This window comes from Colius striatus, chromosome 1 (genome assembly GCF_028858725.1).
Source record: "Colius striatus isolate bColStr4 chromosome 1, bColStr4.1.hap1, whole genome shotgun sequence".
Classification (NCBI taxonomy): domain Eukaryota; kingdom Metazoa; phylum Chordata; class Aves; order Coliiformes; family Coliidae; genus Colius; species Colius striatus.
This window is the reverse complement of record NC_084759.1, coordinates 113091421-113107740: the sequence shown is the minus strand read 5'-3', so window position 1 is coordinate 113107740 and position 16320 is coordinate 113091421. Positions and strand designations below refer to the sequence as shown.

Sequence of the window (16320 nt, the reverse complement as noted above, 5' to 3'; positions counted from 1 at the left end):
TAGAGGACACCAGTCTGCAAGGGTAATCATCCTTGCCTCTGGCAGGAAGAGCTTGCGCTCTAGCATTTCTGAAAAGGCTCTCTTTGTGAATAATTGAATTTGTCTCTAGAGTTCAAGGTTTCTTTTTCTGTGGGACTGACTGCAGCTTTGCTTCTTCCTTAGGTGCAGATTGCTGTAATTGAGGCAGAAGAACTGTATTACAGTCGAGGGGTTTGTGAGCATGATGCATAATAGGAATGATTGCCACAGAGAGAGTCATTTGTAGTGTTCAAAATGCCTTCTCAGAGGATCCCCCACTGCCACCCCTACTCCCACCCAAAGAGAAAAAAATAATGTCACGTGAGGCAGCACAGGAGTCCTTGCACAGCGGGCAGAGGCTTGCACAGCAGTGTGTTGTCGCGGTTCCATTCTGGGTGGTGCTCAGAGACATTAGTTCCTGCCAGCACTGCCACCACTTGAAATAGAAGGGAGGACCAGTAAGGCCAACTGCTTGTGCAGCCCAAAAGAAAATGCTGTGGTTCACATATCCCCTGAGATGACATGTGTCATTTGCCTGGGCATGATTTCTTTTCCTTTAAAACTTGCCAGCCAATTACGGCTATGTCCTTCCTTCAGTTACCAATGAGATCCACTGTTCCTGGGCATGTTTCAGTACTTTCTTTCATCCCCACCTGGTATGTAACATTCCACCATGGCACCTACCAAGTTGCCTGTGAGTAACTTTTCAAGAAATGGGTAGTGAGGGAGGAAACTCTCATAATTTGCACTGCTATCAGTGGGACCTCATGTCTGGCTCCAAAGAAGAGACGGCTCCCTGCCAATAGGCTGAGATAAGTGATGTGTCTCAGGACTGGTTTTCCATGTCATACTCAGTCAAGGCTTAGCTGCTCATGCACATCAATATCAGCAGTGGGGTGAATTACTATTATTTCAGACTTTGGGCTTAAGGTAGGAATTGGGGAAAACACAGCTCTAAAGTGAACAAAAATCCACCAAGCTGGGAGATTGCTTTCTTCTCTGTCTTTCATCACTAAGCACAACAACGATGCTGAATTGCTGCATTCAGCCAACACAATGCGACATGGCAGCAGTATATTTTTAAGATGTTGTTTGGGGAGGTGGGGGGAACAAATTCTAAGGGCAAGACGTAGCAATCTAGTAACTCAAATGAGCTGTTCAGGAATTTTTGTGGCTATTGAATACATCACATGGCACTTGGTCTGTCTTCTCAAATTGTGGTGTATGTTTCAGATCAATAAAAAGGCTCATTTGAGACTTTATTTCTTTTTCCCCTATGCTACACAAAATACATTCTCTTACAGTACAGGGCTTACATCAACTGACCAGCAGGAGAAGCTAAGGTAACTGCATTTAAGTACAAAAGCCCAAATTCTAGACTGAAGTCGAGTTTTCTTGGACAAAATATTTGTAGAAAATCTATGGGTTCTTTGCAGTTTCTGCTCTAAATTTAAAATTAAAGCATGTATAATATTTTTACTCCCTTTTGTGGCTGTCAATTACAATAGCTTGAATATTTGGCTCATCTTCAACTTCAGGACTTCTTGATCCTCCAAGATGGATTTCTCACTGTAGGGCTTCTGAGTGACAAGCAGAGATTCCATCCCCAGAGACAATTCCCTTAGCAGTAACACAGGCATCAAATGCATTTATAACTACGATGTTTAGGGGAGAAATGCAAACAAAAAAGGAATCATTCAGCAGCATTTATCCTCCATCACGTGTGTAGAGGCCTGACTGTAGCCTGGCCAGTTACAGTTCCAGCTGGAGACCTTAGCTTGCTTAAACATAGTACCAAAAGGTTGTGTATGCACAAATTAGGGAAGTGGTATAGATGTTGTTCACATCTGGTAGCATAAAATAAGGAAATTAGGTCTTTTTTTTTTTTTTACCTTGAATCCTGTGCCTTGCATGCCAGAGCATGGCCAGTAAAAGTAGACAGTTTGAAAGAAATTTGCACGTAGTGGCTGGCAGTTTCCATAGGCCTTGTCTGAGCAGCAGAGAGGGTGAGATGGGTGCCATAAAAGAAAGAGTCTGACAAAGGCACCCAGGCCCCCTAGAAATTGTTTCAGGAAAGACATGTCAGGACCTGGATCACTCAAGGATAGACTAATCACCTTGAGGAAGGGCACTGCTGTTGGAGACAGGTGTCTGTTTAAGGAACTGTGTCAGCCAGGATGCTTTGTCTCTCGGCTCTGGCAGGTGGGTTGTCATCAGCTCTCTCCCAAAGTCCAAAGGGTGGATTGCCCTTAGGACTCCAGGGAGGGATTTATCAGGGTCAATCAGCCTCCTGTCCAGCTGTGCTTCCAAACACCTATCCCACATCGGGAAGAACCAGCAGATAAGATACATCCACACCGTGTAGATGAGGTGTCCTGCCCTGCTCTTTTGGTTTTGAGGGAAACAAGTGTAATAAACAAGAACTCAAATCTCTTTCTTTCTGAAAAGCCACCAACGGCAGGTTCAGTTTGCATAAGACTCACCTGCAATTATATGCTTTGCTGACCAGTGTATGCTCAGGTTATGGAAAGGTGGTGTGCTTTGAGAAAGTGTTCAGAAAGAACACTTTGGTGTTCAGAAAGATTTACAAGTGACCTGCAATAAAGACAGGTCACAGGACCGGCAAGAACCACATGCTTCTGGCTGAGGATGGTGCCATTACCAAAGCTACTGGAATGGTGAGGTATGAGGGTTAACTACATCAAGTGATGTTGTCATGTGTGATGCTGTAGTTCTTCATCTTGCATTAATGTAGTGAGTATAGACAGTCTGCAAATAATATATTTGAACTATTTTTGGACTAATGTAAAGAAAATGAAACAAGAAAAAAAGTCCTTTTTTTGGTATGCTGTGTACCATATATTCAACTCTTTAGATACCTCAAAAGTTTTTGGGAGACTATAAACCTGTAAACTGCTTCCTCTGAGTTTATCTGAAAAGACAAAAAAGAAAAAAAAGGTTTTTAGCGTGGGTTTACAGTATAGGTGGTGTTTTCAACGTAAAGGCTTCACAAGATGTACTAATGTTATCGCTCTGGCAGGAAACTGAGGCTTTCAGATTTAATGAAGCGTTTCTTTGAAGTCACGCTAAAATGATGAGCAGGATTGCGGTGCACATCTGCCTGTCTGCAAAGGGCAGACCATTTTGACTTCCTTTTCCAAGCCACTGCTGGGACCAGAACCAACAGAGCTACATATTTACTAAGACTTTATCAAGGGAAGATGGAGAAAAGGTGGCTCTTCTGCTTCTTTTGTTTGCTCTCAGTGCCCAACATTGCAGGTAAGCATGTCAGCAGGATGTCTTGCCTCAGCTTACGGCAGAGGGTGACAAGGGGCAGAGTGGCATGTACAGACTGGGCTTACTAAGTCTCATTGTGGGGCAAGCTGTAGCTACTGGTAATGATTTTCTGTTTCTTGATAACTTTCTAGTAAACTGACTTTTAATGGGCAGGTAGTAAGGAGTAAATTGGTTTGTGCTGACTAGCACATTAATTTATTCAAAAAGCCCAACCTGTTTTTACCAGAATAAGCACTGAGATGAGCGCACTTGTATTTAGGGCAACATGTGCGCATCTCCAATGAGTAAAAAGGAAAACTGCTTTCAAAGAGCAAATAAAAAATACATCTCTCTCTCTCTGCATACACACACACACATAGCTCTGTATGATCAGAGAGGAAGAGTTGTAACAAAGGCAAGGATAAATTGTACAGCTGCAATCCCTTAAATAGATTGTTCCCTTCCTCTTCCCCACCACCAGCCTACGTGCTGCTTAAAGGCTTGAGAAACAAGTTTGTCAGTGGCAGTAAAACTTTCAGAAAAGATGAGTAACAAGAATTCTGCATTCTCATTAGAGGGAGTTTAAACTGAAAACAATCTGTGGAAAACCAAGAAAAACCTAATACTTACAACATGCTCCACCCCTCTCCCACACATCTTCCCCTGACAGCCTTACCACGCTGAGTGCAGGAGTACTTATTACTAGTTAGGAAGAATAATTTTGTAGGATATGTCTTTTTCCAGTTAAGAAGGAAAAAGCTCATATATTTGACAGTCCTGGTAGCGTCCATCTCAAAATCTTGCATGTGCTGTTCCTATTTTCTACACCACTAAGGCAAACTGGATTTTAAAAGAAAGGAAAATATTTCATATGTGTATTAATAGAAAATAAAAGTTCTCAAATGCATACAGGTATGGGCTAGTGGATAACATTTTATTTGGAAGAATAAAGTTGGCATAAAATGAGACCAATTATATCCAGATTCTAACAAAAAGTTAGGAACACTTTTGCATGAAAGGATTTCAGTTAAACAACCAAAAGTACTTAAGGTGATAAATCTGTAACAGTGGTCTGAAAAATTTCTATTGAATTACTTGTTAATTTGAAAAATCTTGGTATGCTAAACTATATGGGAGAAAAGGCTACAGTCCTTGCAACACTAAATATTTAAACCCATGATCAAGAATATAAGCACAGAAATTTTTAATTACTTTTCTTACTGTTCTTACTTCCCTTTCCTGGTTCTTATCAAGCACAATTGGTTAAAAACTGAAAAGACAAAGCTGTCAAGGTGCTTTCATTTTTTCAAAACCAAAACTGTTAAAAATAAAATAGTAACTCTTAATTCTTCTGATAGTTTTACTTCAGTCCCACTTTTTTTTTTCACTGACTTATCTGATTGATACCTGCACAAAGTGTTCAGAAAGTGGCATATCTGGTGATATTTGGGCAGTAAGTCTGACTCGTGCATCTAAACAAGTAAGGGCTATTCTTCTTCCTAAAAGTTTGCAATAATCCTCCAAAATCAATGACTGGCCTGAGCCTTAGTGACAGGAAGATATAACTAATTCTCATAGTCTACTGTCAGATAGAGTTCATAGCTCTGAAGAAGGCAGCTCAGCACCTCATGACGAGATGGGATGAGTTAGATGACCATGAGTGAGTTGAGCAAGGAAACATGTGAACAGCCAGGAGGAAACTTTTAGGAAAGATGGGATTTCAGTCTTTCGTATGAAGTAGATGGGCTGTTATGCCCATGCTGGATTACTAACAGCCAACTCTTTTCCAGAGTCAGTTTAACAACTGAAGAATGTTGTTTCTATATGTGGAACTTTTTAATCTTAATATAAAATTGTCAAGTAATTCTTGGTAGGCATTCTTTACGTGGTCCTTTGTGCTAATACAGCATCAGAGATAACTTGCTAGGTGTCTGATCTCAAGATTGCTAATCACTTTTTGCTTAACTTATGCAAAATTTGAAGAGAAACGAGTGAGCATTTGCTATAATAAGCTTCTTGGACTGATAAAAATAGATTTCAGTAGTTTTTCTCACAGCACTTGTCACTCAGACTTATTTTTATTTACCCTCTTACATCATCAGTCTTATTTTTATTTACCCTCTTACATCATCTCATCTCTTGAAAGTCAATTAAAGGATGAACAGAGCATGCATAGCAATAAAAAACAGAGATTCATATTGACCATGGCCATTCAGTAGCTTTATTCCCCATGCACTTAGTCTCTATGTGTTCGTAACACACTTCAGTGGTTACAAACCAAATCTCAGCCAGCTCTGATGTAGGACTTTGTTCTTGTTCTTCCCTGTCAAACTGGGTATGTTGGGTCCTCATCTCACTCGCCACTGAGCTGGCAGAGTGCAGGACATGCTGGCCCCCCAACAGGCACTGGAGGAGGCTGCCTGGCCCCTGGTAGGGCATCCTCTGGCTCAGGTGCTGTGGAGCCCTGTAGCACACAACAGACCAGGTGTCAAAGAAATTGGTACCTGTTTTTTTTCAAGTGAAGAAGGTGAGCAAGATGCATGTGCTGCTGTGAGGTGTCACGTTCTGGGGACCCATATGCCCTTTTGAAAAAAGGCCTTTTTGTGCATGGTTCTGTGGGTGTGATTGATTACTTGCCTCACTACGAATCCTTTGCTCATAAATTCTTCACCTCCTTGGGTTTTTTAATGCCCTACATACAGGAGTTGATGACTGTGAGCCACTTTTTCATAAGAGGGAGAAAGAGAGATAAATAAATTTTACTACAGCAGCAGCAAACCCAAGCAGTACAAGCTCTCGTTTAAGGCCCCTTCATTTCACTGATCCATTACTCCTTTATATGTATGTCACACTAAGGACTGCCAACGTGCTTGATGAAATTAATTGATGAAGAAACCACACATTTCAGAGCAACTCACTCTGGAACTGAAATGGACACTTGTTTAGGCCATGTAGGAGCTGTTTAACAATGTGGAGGTGAAAGAACAGCTTGCTTTATTGAAGCAGTGAAAGGAATGGCAATGGGCAGGAGGAAGTGTGCAGGGTAGAATTAGCCAGCAGGGATAACTCATTTGTTATCACAAAACATTCTGGGAAATAATTGGGCCCAGCTTCTGCTTTCTTTATCTCATTTGAAAGATTAGAATTTTCATAGAGACCTTCAGAGCTCCCATTCCTCTCCTGGGAGTGCAATGGGAGCTCCTTGCTTTCTTCCAGACAAGTATGTGTTTGCTCTCCCAGTTCTCCCCACAGTCTGTACCAGCGGAGATCTGCTGTAAAGCTCCTCACTGGAAAACTTATTGTTACAGTTGTAGGATCTTTCTAGTTGTCTGGGGCTAAGGCATCAAATTGTGTCAAAGATGGAGGAAAAAGCTTTGTTTAGGTATTATTTGCACTGAAAATGATTCCATATGTTTTTAAGGCCAGCTCGAGGACGTCATTACACAAGCAAAAGTGGTCCATGCTTTCCCGGGTGCTGACGTGACTCTGCTATGCAGCCTCCCAAAACCACACAACACCTACATAATACAGACACAGTGGTCCAAGACTGATGTCAACCAGCTTACCAGAATAGCTGTTTATCACCCCAATTATGGCACTCACTACTTCAGCTTTCCTGAGGCTTCTTACAACTTTTCAGTATCCTTCAGCAAGAGGAATTGCTGCAACTGGGATGCTGTAGAGGTTTTGTGTTCCCCCGATCCAAATGCCACATTGGAGTGCAATCAGTGGGCCCTGCATCTGAAAAATGTGACCATCTCCCTTAATGGGCAGTATGAGTGCAGTTTTGCTACTTACCCGTATGGGACAAAGGCTGCAAAAATTCAACTGATTATCAAGGCAGAAGGTAAGTGATTATCCATGAGATGGGGTTTTTTTGTAAGAGAGGAGATGGGGAGGATTATCAGGATAGATTAACATTTCTTGGTCAGTGGTAGTGACTGTTTTGAGGTTTGCAGTGGTGCCACTGAATGCTGTTGTCTACACTTGCTTATTTACCACACTCTTTAGCTGTTGTTATCCAGCTCAGCTCGTGATTAGGAAACTTGATTTGTTTGGAGGAATGTGAAGTTAGCTAGGAAGGCAAAAAATATGGTGCCATGGGCAACTTCCACTCTTTTGTTTTGGAGAAACATGCTGCAGAGAGACTGGATGAGAAGCTCAGGATATGGTGAAACTGAGGATGCTGGATCTCCAAACCATGCTGTTCTGCTGCTATGGGCGTGCAGCACTGGGTACCAGAAAGAGAAAACACCCTTGTCTAGCTGAGGCTGAGGGCTGGCATTTGTAGAATGTACTAGGCGTTAACTGGGTGGTATTTGGAGTGATATGTGTCTCCACTGCCAAAAATAAACTGGAGCAAATTGACAGATTGTTTAGGACAATCACGGGAATGGAGACTTGGCTGCTTCTGTCGGTCAAAAGGAAGCTGGAAAGCAGCACGACTGCTGTCATAAGCCTCAGGGGAGAGTGTGAACTCTAAGGAGGATATTTAAATTATTCTGGCAAAGGAAAAATGGGTTTAAATAGGACATGAATGGATTTGACTACAAATTAAGCAACAGTGGCAACCATTATTGCACCAACTTTGGGAATGGCTGTTTAATGCCAGCAGTGAGGGCAAAAGTCCAAAGTGCCGTGAGGACAGAGCTAGGAATGGATGGTGTGCATCCTTGTTGCTGTGCTTATGGGGAACGGGATTTCGTGATCCTGGAAGCCCTTTCCTGTCACAGGTTTCTGTTTACAAGTCAATAAGGATTAAAGCAAATACAACAAGCCTGGCACAGTTTCAATGCGGAGCTGCAAGGCCAACATACTCACTCTGCCTGTGCCTCAGGCTGCAGATGTAGTACATGTTGAAGGGTTAGAAGCAGGGTGGGTGTGGGTGATGTTAGGAGTAGCAAAGGGCAGCAACACTCCCATCACCTGTTTGGCCTGCATCTGGAGGCCAGACTTGTGGCAGAGGGGGCATTGATCGTCATGCTGGATCACATCAGTTGTGCAGCAGACAGAAGTCCTATGCAAGCCTCATGCCCAAGGAAGTTTAACCCAAGCCACCACCTTGCTCTTTGATAGCCCTTGCATAGCAGTGGCTCCAAGCATGTTGGTGCTGTTATCCCAGAGGCACACCTCAGGGGCAAGCCAGCAGCACCTTCCTGCCCTGATGCAGAACTAGGGCCAGCATCTCTGTGCAACCCATAGAGGATAGGGGTGTTTAAACAATACATGCTGGACAATTGCATCAAGGATGAAGCTGACACTTTACCTGCTGTACAGGGGTGTGCTGAAGAGGGCTTCCCTTTTGGAATTTTCCTGCACTTCACAGGGTAGAGAGGTTGGATCAGGTGGAGCGCAGTAAGGTACAGTGTTTGTAACCATGTGAAACCCTCCCATGCTTCTTGTCTTTATGCAATTTTTCTCTTCCTTAAAACAGTAATAGTGCTAACCAGGCATTGCTCCTTTACCCTTTACAGTGCCCTTGGTTAATACTGGCATGTTCAATGCCATTATTGCTATCTACATGTTAAAAATGGGCAGCTTTTGTGTCAGCATCACCGTGGCTTTTTTCAGCAGCTGCATGATGTAGTAAGCTGTGCTGTTGACAACTACTTGCTAGAGAGAACTAAAAATTTCACTCTGTATCACACCTCTTTTGGATGTTTGTTTTAAGGTAACAAGATCTTTTGCAATGAACCACTTCCACTCAAAAGCAAAGACCCTGATCAAGCCTACAAGTGGGTTGGAGGAGGGGGCTAGTCATTAACAAAGTTCCCAACAACATCAAAGTAAAGCAAATCCAGGTGGATTCAACTTGTAGAAACTGCAAAAAGCCCCCAGAGCAGCAGGCCTACATACGACTGACAAACATTTAGCACTGTAGCCACTGGAGATGGAATTCAAAGTTAGAGGGGAAAATGAGCACCTGGGACGTGTGACCATGAGAATAGGCAGATGCTATTTGCAGACTGAGCTCCTGGGCTCCCATCTTCATACTTTTTGCATGCTGCATGGCATTTTTTGCATGCTAGCTTTTCCCAGCAAAGGCTCCTATGAAGTTTTCTTCCTGGGAAAGCTACAAATTTTCTTCCTTTGCCCTTTCTTTATAGTTTCTACACTATCTGGCACCTTTTGGGCATGTGCACTACAGGCCCAGCCATGATGGCTGGCCTCTCAGCTGCTTCACTCTGGTGGAAAGCAGAGACAAGCTGCTTCTGCAGCTCAATCTGCCATAAGCCACTCTGAGTGCTAACTTTCTTTGCATGCCTGTGGCACAGGCTACATGCTGGTAATGTCACTCTGTGCTCAAGTGCCAGACATAAAGGAAGTTACAGTCACTAGAAGGTCCCCACCCCCACATACTGTGACAGTCTGAAACTGCTAGATACTCTTCCTGCTCTCAAGATAAAAAAATAAATAAAGTTTATACCTATTCTAACTCAACACACAAACCAGAGCTACTAGGAGAGCAAAGTTCAAGAGCTTGCAGGCAGTGTATGCTGATGCCTTCCTACAAGGAAGAGTAGACAAGTCTCTGCAGCAGAGCAGTCAGTGAGGGCTGAAGTTCAGCGAGATGAGTGCTCACCAAGGCATTTGTACTATCTCCTGGCCATCATTGCTGCACTTCCTGTCTAAACACACACACATGCAGACCTGACAGTTGAAATGCAGCTGTGCTCTGCTTGGTGCATGACTCTGCCCTTCCACAGGTGGGCTGGAGCTCCATGCAATGCTACGGGCTGGAGACAGAGTGGCTGGAAAGCTGTTGGGCAAAAAAGGACTTGGGAGTGTTAATTGACAGCTGACTGAATATGAGCCAGCAGTGTGCCCAGGTGGCCAAGAAGGCCAATAGCATCCTTGCTTGGATCAGAAATAGTGTAACCAGCAGGACCAAGAAAGTGATTGTCCCCTCGTTATAGAAGGTATAAAAATTCAAGTAATTTTATCAAATAGTTATTTTTAAGCAAAATTCATAAGTAAGTTAGCATAACTAAGCAAAGCCAGGCCTCCTTCGTGAAGCTGCTCCCAAAGAGAGGAATGTGCATGAGAAATCAGGCAAAATGAAAATAAAGAGTGATAATGAGGGGGATTGTTTAAATCCATGCACCTGCAAGCCATAAAACATCTAAGAACAATGTTGGGAGTGATTGCTTCAGAGGAAGAAAAGAGTTTGTTATATTAACCATTAGGCTGTTAGCTGTCCTGAATCCCCATAACTTTCTGGTCCAGAGCACCAGATAATTAGTACCATTCTGGTTCAGAATACCAAATAATAAATAGCTTAAATCAGTTAGTTGGCCAAGTGATTTTCAAGTACATATATGAATATGTATAACTTGTGTAATAAGGGACCAATTGATAAGAGTGATGTAACGTGTAAAAGTAACAAACAACCAATCAAGGTAAAGGGTAAATTTAATGAACAATTGTAAGTGGGCTTTTATGCATAGTACAAAAGAACAGAAGAATATTGGGTATAAATATCTGTTAATATTAATGCTTCGTTGGACATTCTTTGGGAATGATCCTGTGTCCCCAGTGCATTGTCAAATAAAGGACATCTCTGATTATCTAACTTTGTGTAGATAAGTTTTTCTTCCCCAGCAGATTTGCAACACTCCTGTACTCAGAATTGCTGAGGCTGCACCTTGAGTGCTGTGTTCAGTTCTGGGCCACTCACTACAAGAAGGACATTGAGGGGTTGGAGTATGTCCAGAGACAGGCAACAAAGCTGGTGAAGGGTCTGGAGAACAAGTCTTAGGAGGAACAGCTGAGAGAACTGGGGTTGTTTAGCCTAGAGAAAAGGAGGCTGAGAGGGGATATGATCACTCTCTACAACTACCTGTAAGGAGGTTGTAATGGGATGGAAGTCAGTCTCTTCTCCTCAGTAATGAACACAGTGGACACAAGGAAATGGGGTCAAGTTGTATTGAGGGAGGTTTAGATTGGACATTAGGAAGAACTTTTTTACCAAGAGCAATTAAGCATTGGCACAGTGGAGTCACCATCCCTGGAGATATTTAAAAGACGCATAGATGAGCTGCTGATGGATATGTTTTAGTTTAGTGATGGGCTTGGTAGTGGTCTGTTAATGGTTGGACTCCATGATCTTAAAGGTCTTTCCCAACCATTATGATTCTATGATTGTGGACTGGGAATGGGGAAGGTAGGAGATGATGCAATTACTTTTTTAAAAATTGATGACAAAGAGTGACAAGGAGGTTGGAGAATAACAAAAGGAGCATTTACACTGAAAAATGGGGTTAATCTTAACCTGCCTGACATGCTGAACACTTTACTTAGTGAGAAGAAGTTCTGCAGATATCTTCAGTGAAAAAGAAATACAGGTGCACAAAATTGATGTGAAGATCTTTTGCACAGGAAAAAAAAAAGTAATAGAAAAATTGAGGCTTCAAATTATTCCCATTTTCAAAAGGCTGCATCTTGATCTTGAAGCTAAACAAAGGCTTTTATGAATTGTGCAAAAATTCAGGTAAAGCTGTGAATTAGAGTCATGAAATTACATCTAGAAACAGATGCAGGGCTTTCACTTAACAAATGTGCCTATGGGTAATGGTTGAAAATTACAGTTCCCTTCTAAAAAAAAAAAAAAAAGTCTGTTCTTTAAACAGAAGACTGGTCAGTATTGGTTTTTAAAGCACAATGAACATCATGTTTCTGATTTTCCTTCTCGGGCCTTTTTTCCTTCTTGTTGTTGCGATAATAAAAGAGGAACAACACTACGTGAAGGAAGTGAGGTTAAACCAGACTTTAGAAATTCCATGCCTCAAGGACGTGACCACAGAAAATTTGTCCAATTATCCTTTGAAATGGCTAATGGTAAGTATTTTTCATCTCAAGTATAAACTTCAGAAGGAATTACAGGTTATTTTTGTAGATTGAAATAGAAATGTTAGACTTTATTGTGTCCTTAAACAAAAGGTATCGGTTATGTTGGACTGTGATAAAAAAGTACACACATGATTTTGCAACACCAATACCACAAACAATAGCTGTTAAAGAAACAAAGAGAGAAAATTACAGCTTAATTACTTTTATTTTTTCAGGGATGTATGTACAGCAGGTCCATGGAAAATGGCAAAGAACTCGGCAAATGTAACAGAATTAAAATGTTCCTTGTGCTGGGTTTCTCAGATATTTGTGCTGTAGTGAAGGTTTAATATCTATAAAAAAAAAACATGGTTATTTCTCACATGAGTACCGAGAAAAAAAGTGGGAAAAAAACCAACTGACTAGTGTTTTTGTTAACCTCTGTGTCACAGATGCACACCAAAGATATGCAAACCCAGTTATCTGTCTAGCCACATAAAAACTGGTCTTAAGCAATTTGCTAAGATGTAAACTCATATTTTTGTACTGCATCTCACTTTCTGGCTAAATATTTGTATGCATGTTTTTATGCAACCTTTCATCATTAATTTCAGTATGTAGAGATAAGCATCAGCCAGCAGTGCCCTTGAGCTTTCCCTGTCAGTTTCTATATATTGTCACTGAAGAGATGAACTGTTGCATTTTTTCTTGAAGGTGATTTTCAAACATTTTCATTTTTTTAATCTTTTCTTTCAGATCATTATTTATACAGATCTCCTCTTTGCAGCACATTTTTGATATTAAAATACTTTAAATTTTTGTAGGGAACATCCTTGTCCTTACTATTTTTTTAGTGTTGCTAGTTCACTTTACAGAGTCGCAGAGGAAGAGAGGAAAAAAACCTCAAAGGTCAGCACAGTAACATATGTGGGTTGTCATGCATCATTCAGAGCACAGCTTGCGAATACGTATTGAGGCATACATGTCCAGGATGTGCTGACTATAGCCAAGAGTGACTGGCACACAGACATTAAGAGGACATGACTTTTAGCTATTATTATCAGGTTCTTTTTAAAATCTGAAAGAGTAAGTATTTCCTTGGAATTTCAGTCATACTTAGTATATGTGGGATGTTCAGCATAACTTAAAGACTGCTGCAGAGAGAAAGCAGCTCTGGTGCCCTCGCTGCAGGTTACAGAGATCAAGACTCGCAAGACACAGATATTAACTCCATGGTTTATTGGTAAGGTGGTGGCTGATATTGGTTTTGAAGTTCTGGGAGAGGAGGTATTTGGAAAAACAATAGATGTTGCAAATGTTCATTTACTGCTACGCAGTGCTGGGGCTGTGGGGGAAGATTTTCAAATTGGAAATAGAGCTGGTCTACAAAAACAGGGGGGGAGAGGGATGTCTAGTCTTCACACAATGTGTGGTTTGCTCTTTTCACAGGAGAAAAATGGCAGGAAAGAAGAACTTGTGACCAAGGAGCCCTCCTGTCCTGCAGTGTACAAGAACAGCAGCATGTTGTATGGGCAAAGAGTCCACCTGGGTTTGAATAACTCTTTAAAGGTTTTCCCCACCAAAATTACAGATGATGGCAGAGTGTTTTCCTGCCACGTGATCTACCACCCACAGAGAGTCCAGAAGACCAGCACCATCGTGCGAGTATTTGGTAAGGGACTTACATCAATTGTCTGCTTACTTGCACTTGGAAAAGTAACACTCCTCTCTGGTTCTGAAGGCAATAGCTTTTGAAATACAATGTGGGGGTAATCTATACATATTTACATTCTATTTTTTTCAGAGATAATGAGTTAAAATGTTGTTAGTAGGTAACACCATAGTTCTTATGAAGAATTTGAACCCATTCTTTCAATCTCTTCTTTCAATCTCTTTCAATCACCGATCTATTGGGCACAGAATCATAGAATCACTATGGTTGGAAAAGACCTCATCGAGTCCAACCATATATCAACACTACTGGCATGCACATTGCCCCTAACTCACCCTGATGTGTAAGCTTATGTTGGCAATTTGCATGTTACAGGTAAGCACCTTGATCATTGAGATCTCTGTGCCCCAGTTACAAAATGACCGTGTTGCCTGTAGTTAGGAATACATGGCCAAAATCCAGTAATCAACTAAAGTGGTTGAGACTACCATTAAAGCAGAATCACATCCTCCAAGGCAGGTGGTGTTCAACTGCTGCCAAAGGCTCTGGTTCTGAAAAAGAGGTGCTGCCTGGGGGTCTCAAACCAGTCAGGAGTGTATCGCAAATGTGTGGGCTGGCATTTTAAGCTGGAAGCCTTTCCTATCTTTAGTTACTTGCTCTGTTCCATTTCTAGTGCCTTAGGAAGTACTCTATAATTGCTGAGGTACAACCAAATGCTGCCCACTGAAAACCAGGTTGAAAACATATTTCCAATGCTCCTGAAATGAATAGGTGTCAAGCAATGGGTCTGCCAATAGTCCCTGTATCTGCTTGCCTGAGGAAGCCTGTGACTCAAGGATAGCACACCCATGCAAGGTTGATGCTCTGAATGCAAAGAAAAATTCAACAGGAAGCAGCCAAAAAAAAAAAAAAAAAAAAAAAGAAAGGCAAAACCTCTGTCTGGGGGCTGTTGGTCATTGATGCAACAGCAGTTAATGATCTGAAATTTCCTCTTCTGTTTGCATGATCCAGACATTGGTCTTTCTTACTTTTAAAAACACGATGTTTGTCAAATAGCTATAGTGTTACCTGGATAATCAGTCGGTCAAGCATACTAACATACTTGAACTCTCTCCCCTCTCCATCCCTACTGGTACTCTCACCATGATTTGCATTATCTGTTAGCCTAAGAGATTCCTTCATTTGGCTTATTCAAGGAATTTACTGTCTCTCACGTGGTTGTCGCTACACACATTCACATCAGCATGTTAATACAACCAGGGAGAGAGGCAAACTAGAGAAAACAAATGTGGCCCCTGATGGTGAGCAGACTGTGATGATCCTAGTGAGCTGGGTGGACCAGGGTACTGTTCTGTCAGTGTCTCTCACAGGTGTCCTGAGCCCAGGATTAGGTGGAGGGGCTCCCTGAGATCTCGTTTGTGGTGGATGCTGAGGAAGGTCTCTCAGATCGTGGGCCAGATGTTGGACAAAGTGCATTTTTATGCTCCTATCCCTTTCATGTTCGTTATTTTGCACGTGAAATAACTATTTTGCATGCTGTCTCAATTTTTTTCTGTTATCATTTGCTGAAGTCATGCTACTTATGATTGCACCATACCAGCTTTTCTCCATTTACCTCTCCTGTGCTGCAGCAGAAAGGGAGACCAACAGTATAGGGTCCAGAGTTAGCCCTGCACCAGCTCCCATGCCCATGGACTGGGAAAGCAGGAGATGGTAGAGAACAGGCAGAGACAGCGGTCACGGTAATGCAGTGATCTCCAGTTGATATTTGGGGAGAAACAGCCAAATGCAGCACTCTTGTTCTTTGTGCCAAAGCTGACCAAGAAATGAAATGAATCTTTATATTCTAGCATGTAGACACAGCCTCAAATGGCCAGGGCAGAGTCTAAAATGTGATAGTGAGCATATACAATGTCAACAGCATTATTACATTGGTTATATCTGTCATCCTGGTCATTAGAAAGGATGTAGCTAGAGAACCAAGGCCAAATGAAACCAAGGGAGATTTTCACATCTCAGCAAGCCAGCACCCTCCCTTGTCACCCAAACATGTGCAAAAATGAACCCCAAAGGCAGAGTGACATGAAAGAAGGGCAAGGAGGGCAGGTAGCTACTGAACCATGATGCTGTAACGGCCAGGAGGAGGAGGAGGAGAGGAAGGTACAGGTGAAAGCTCCTTGTGCCAGGATTCCTCTGACAAACACCACAAGGCTAAACATAGTGGAGACAGCCCAAATGTGAGAGGTAGCAGTGGTGCTTCCCCACAAATGCTCTAGGGGGTCTGAGTATGACAGAAAGCTGGGCAGAAGAGGATGAGGAAGACATGAACAAGTATCTCAATGAAGTTCAGAATCTTGATAGCTTGAGTATAAACAAGCATTCAATTGAAAGAGCCTTTTTAAGAGGATACTTTTGAACTGAAATGCTTTAAAATTTTTCTTGAACAGAGTTATTTAAGGTACAAGTTTCTGAGAAAATGTATGGCTTTTTCACATCTAACTTTGCCAAATATTGATTTAACTTTT

At 41.9% G+C, this 16320-nt stretch overlaps 1 protein-coding gene across 3 annotated transcripts in view; it reads left to right on the top strand.

Moving 5' to 3' along the window:
- The first annotated feature begins 3219 nt into the window (after window positions 1-3219).
- The window catches only part of CD96 (CD96 molecule), a 29938-nt gene continuing 16837 nt past the window's right edge, over window positions 3220-16320 (top strand). For all 3 annotated transcript variants that reach the window (XM_061988695.1, XM_061988694.1, XM_061988693.1), the window contains exons 1-4: window positions 3220-3297; window positions 6716-7141; window positions 12023-12132; window positions 13573-13795. In XM_061988695.1, the coding sequence (XP_061844679.1) occupies window positions 3240-3297; window positions 6716-7141; window positions 12023-12132; window positions 13573-13795 (817 nt within the window). In that variant the 5' untranslated portion in view covers window positions 3220-3239. The remainder of the gene's footprint in view (window positions 3298-6715; window positions 7142-12022; window positions 12133-13572; window positions 13796-16320) is intronic.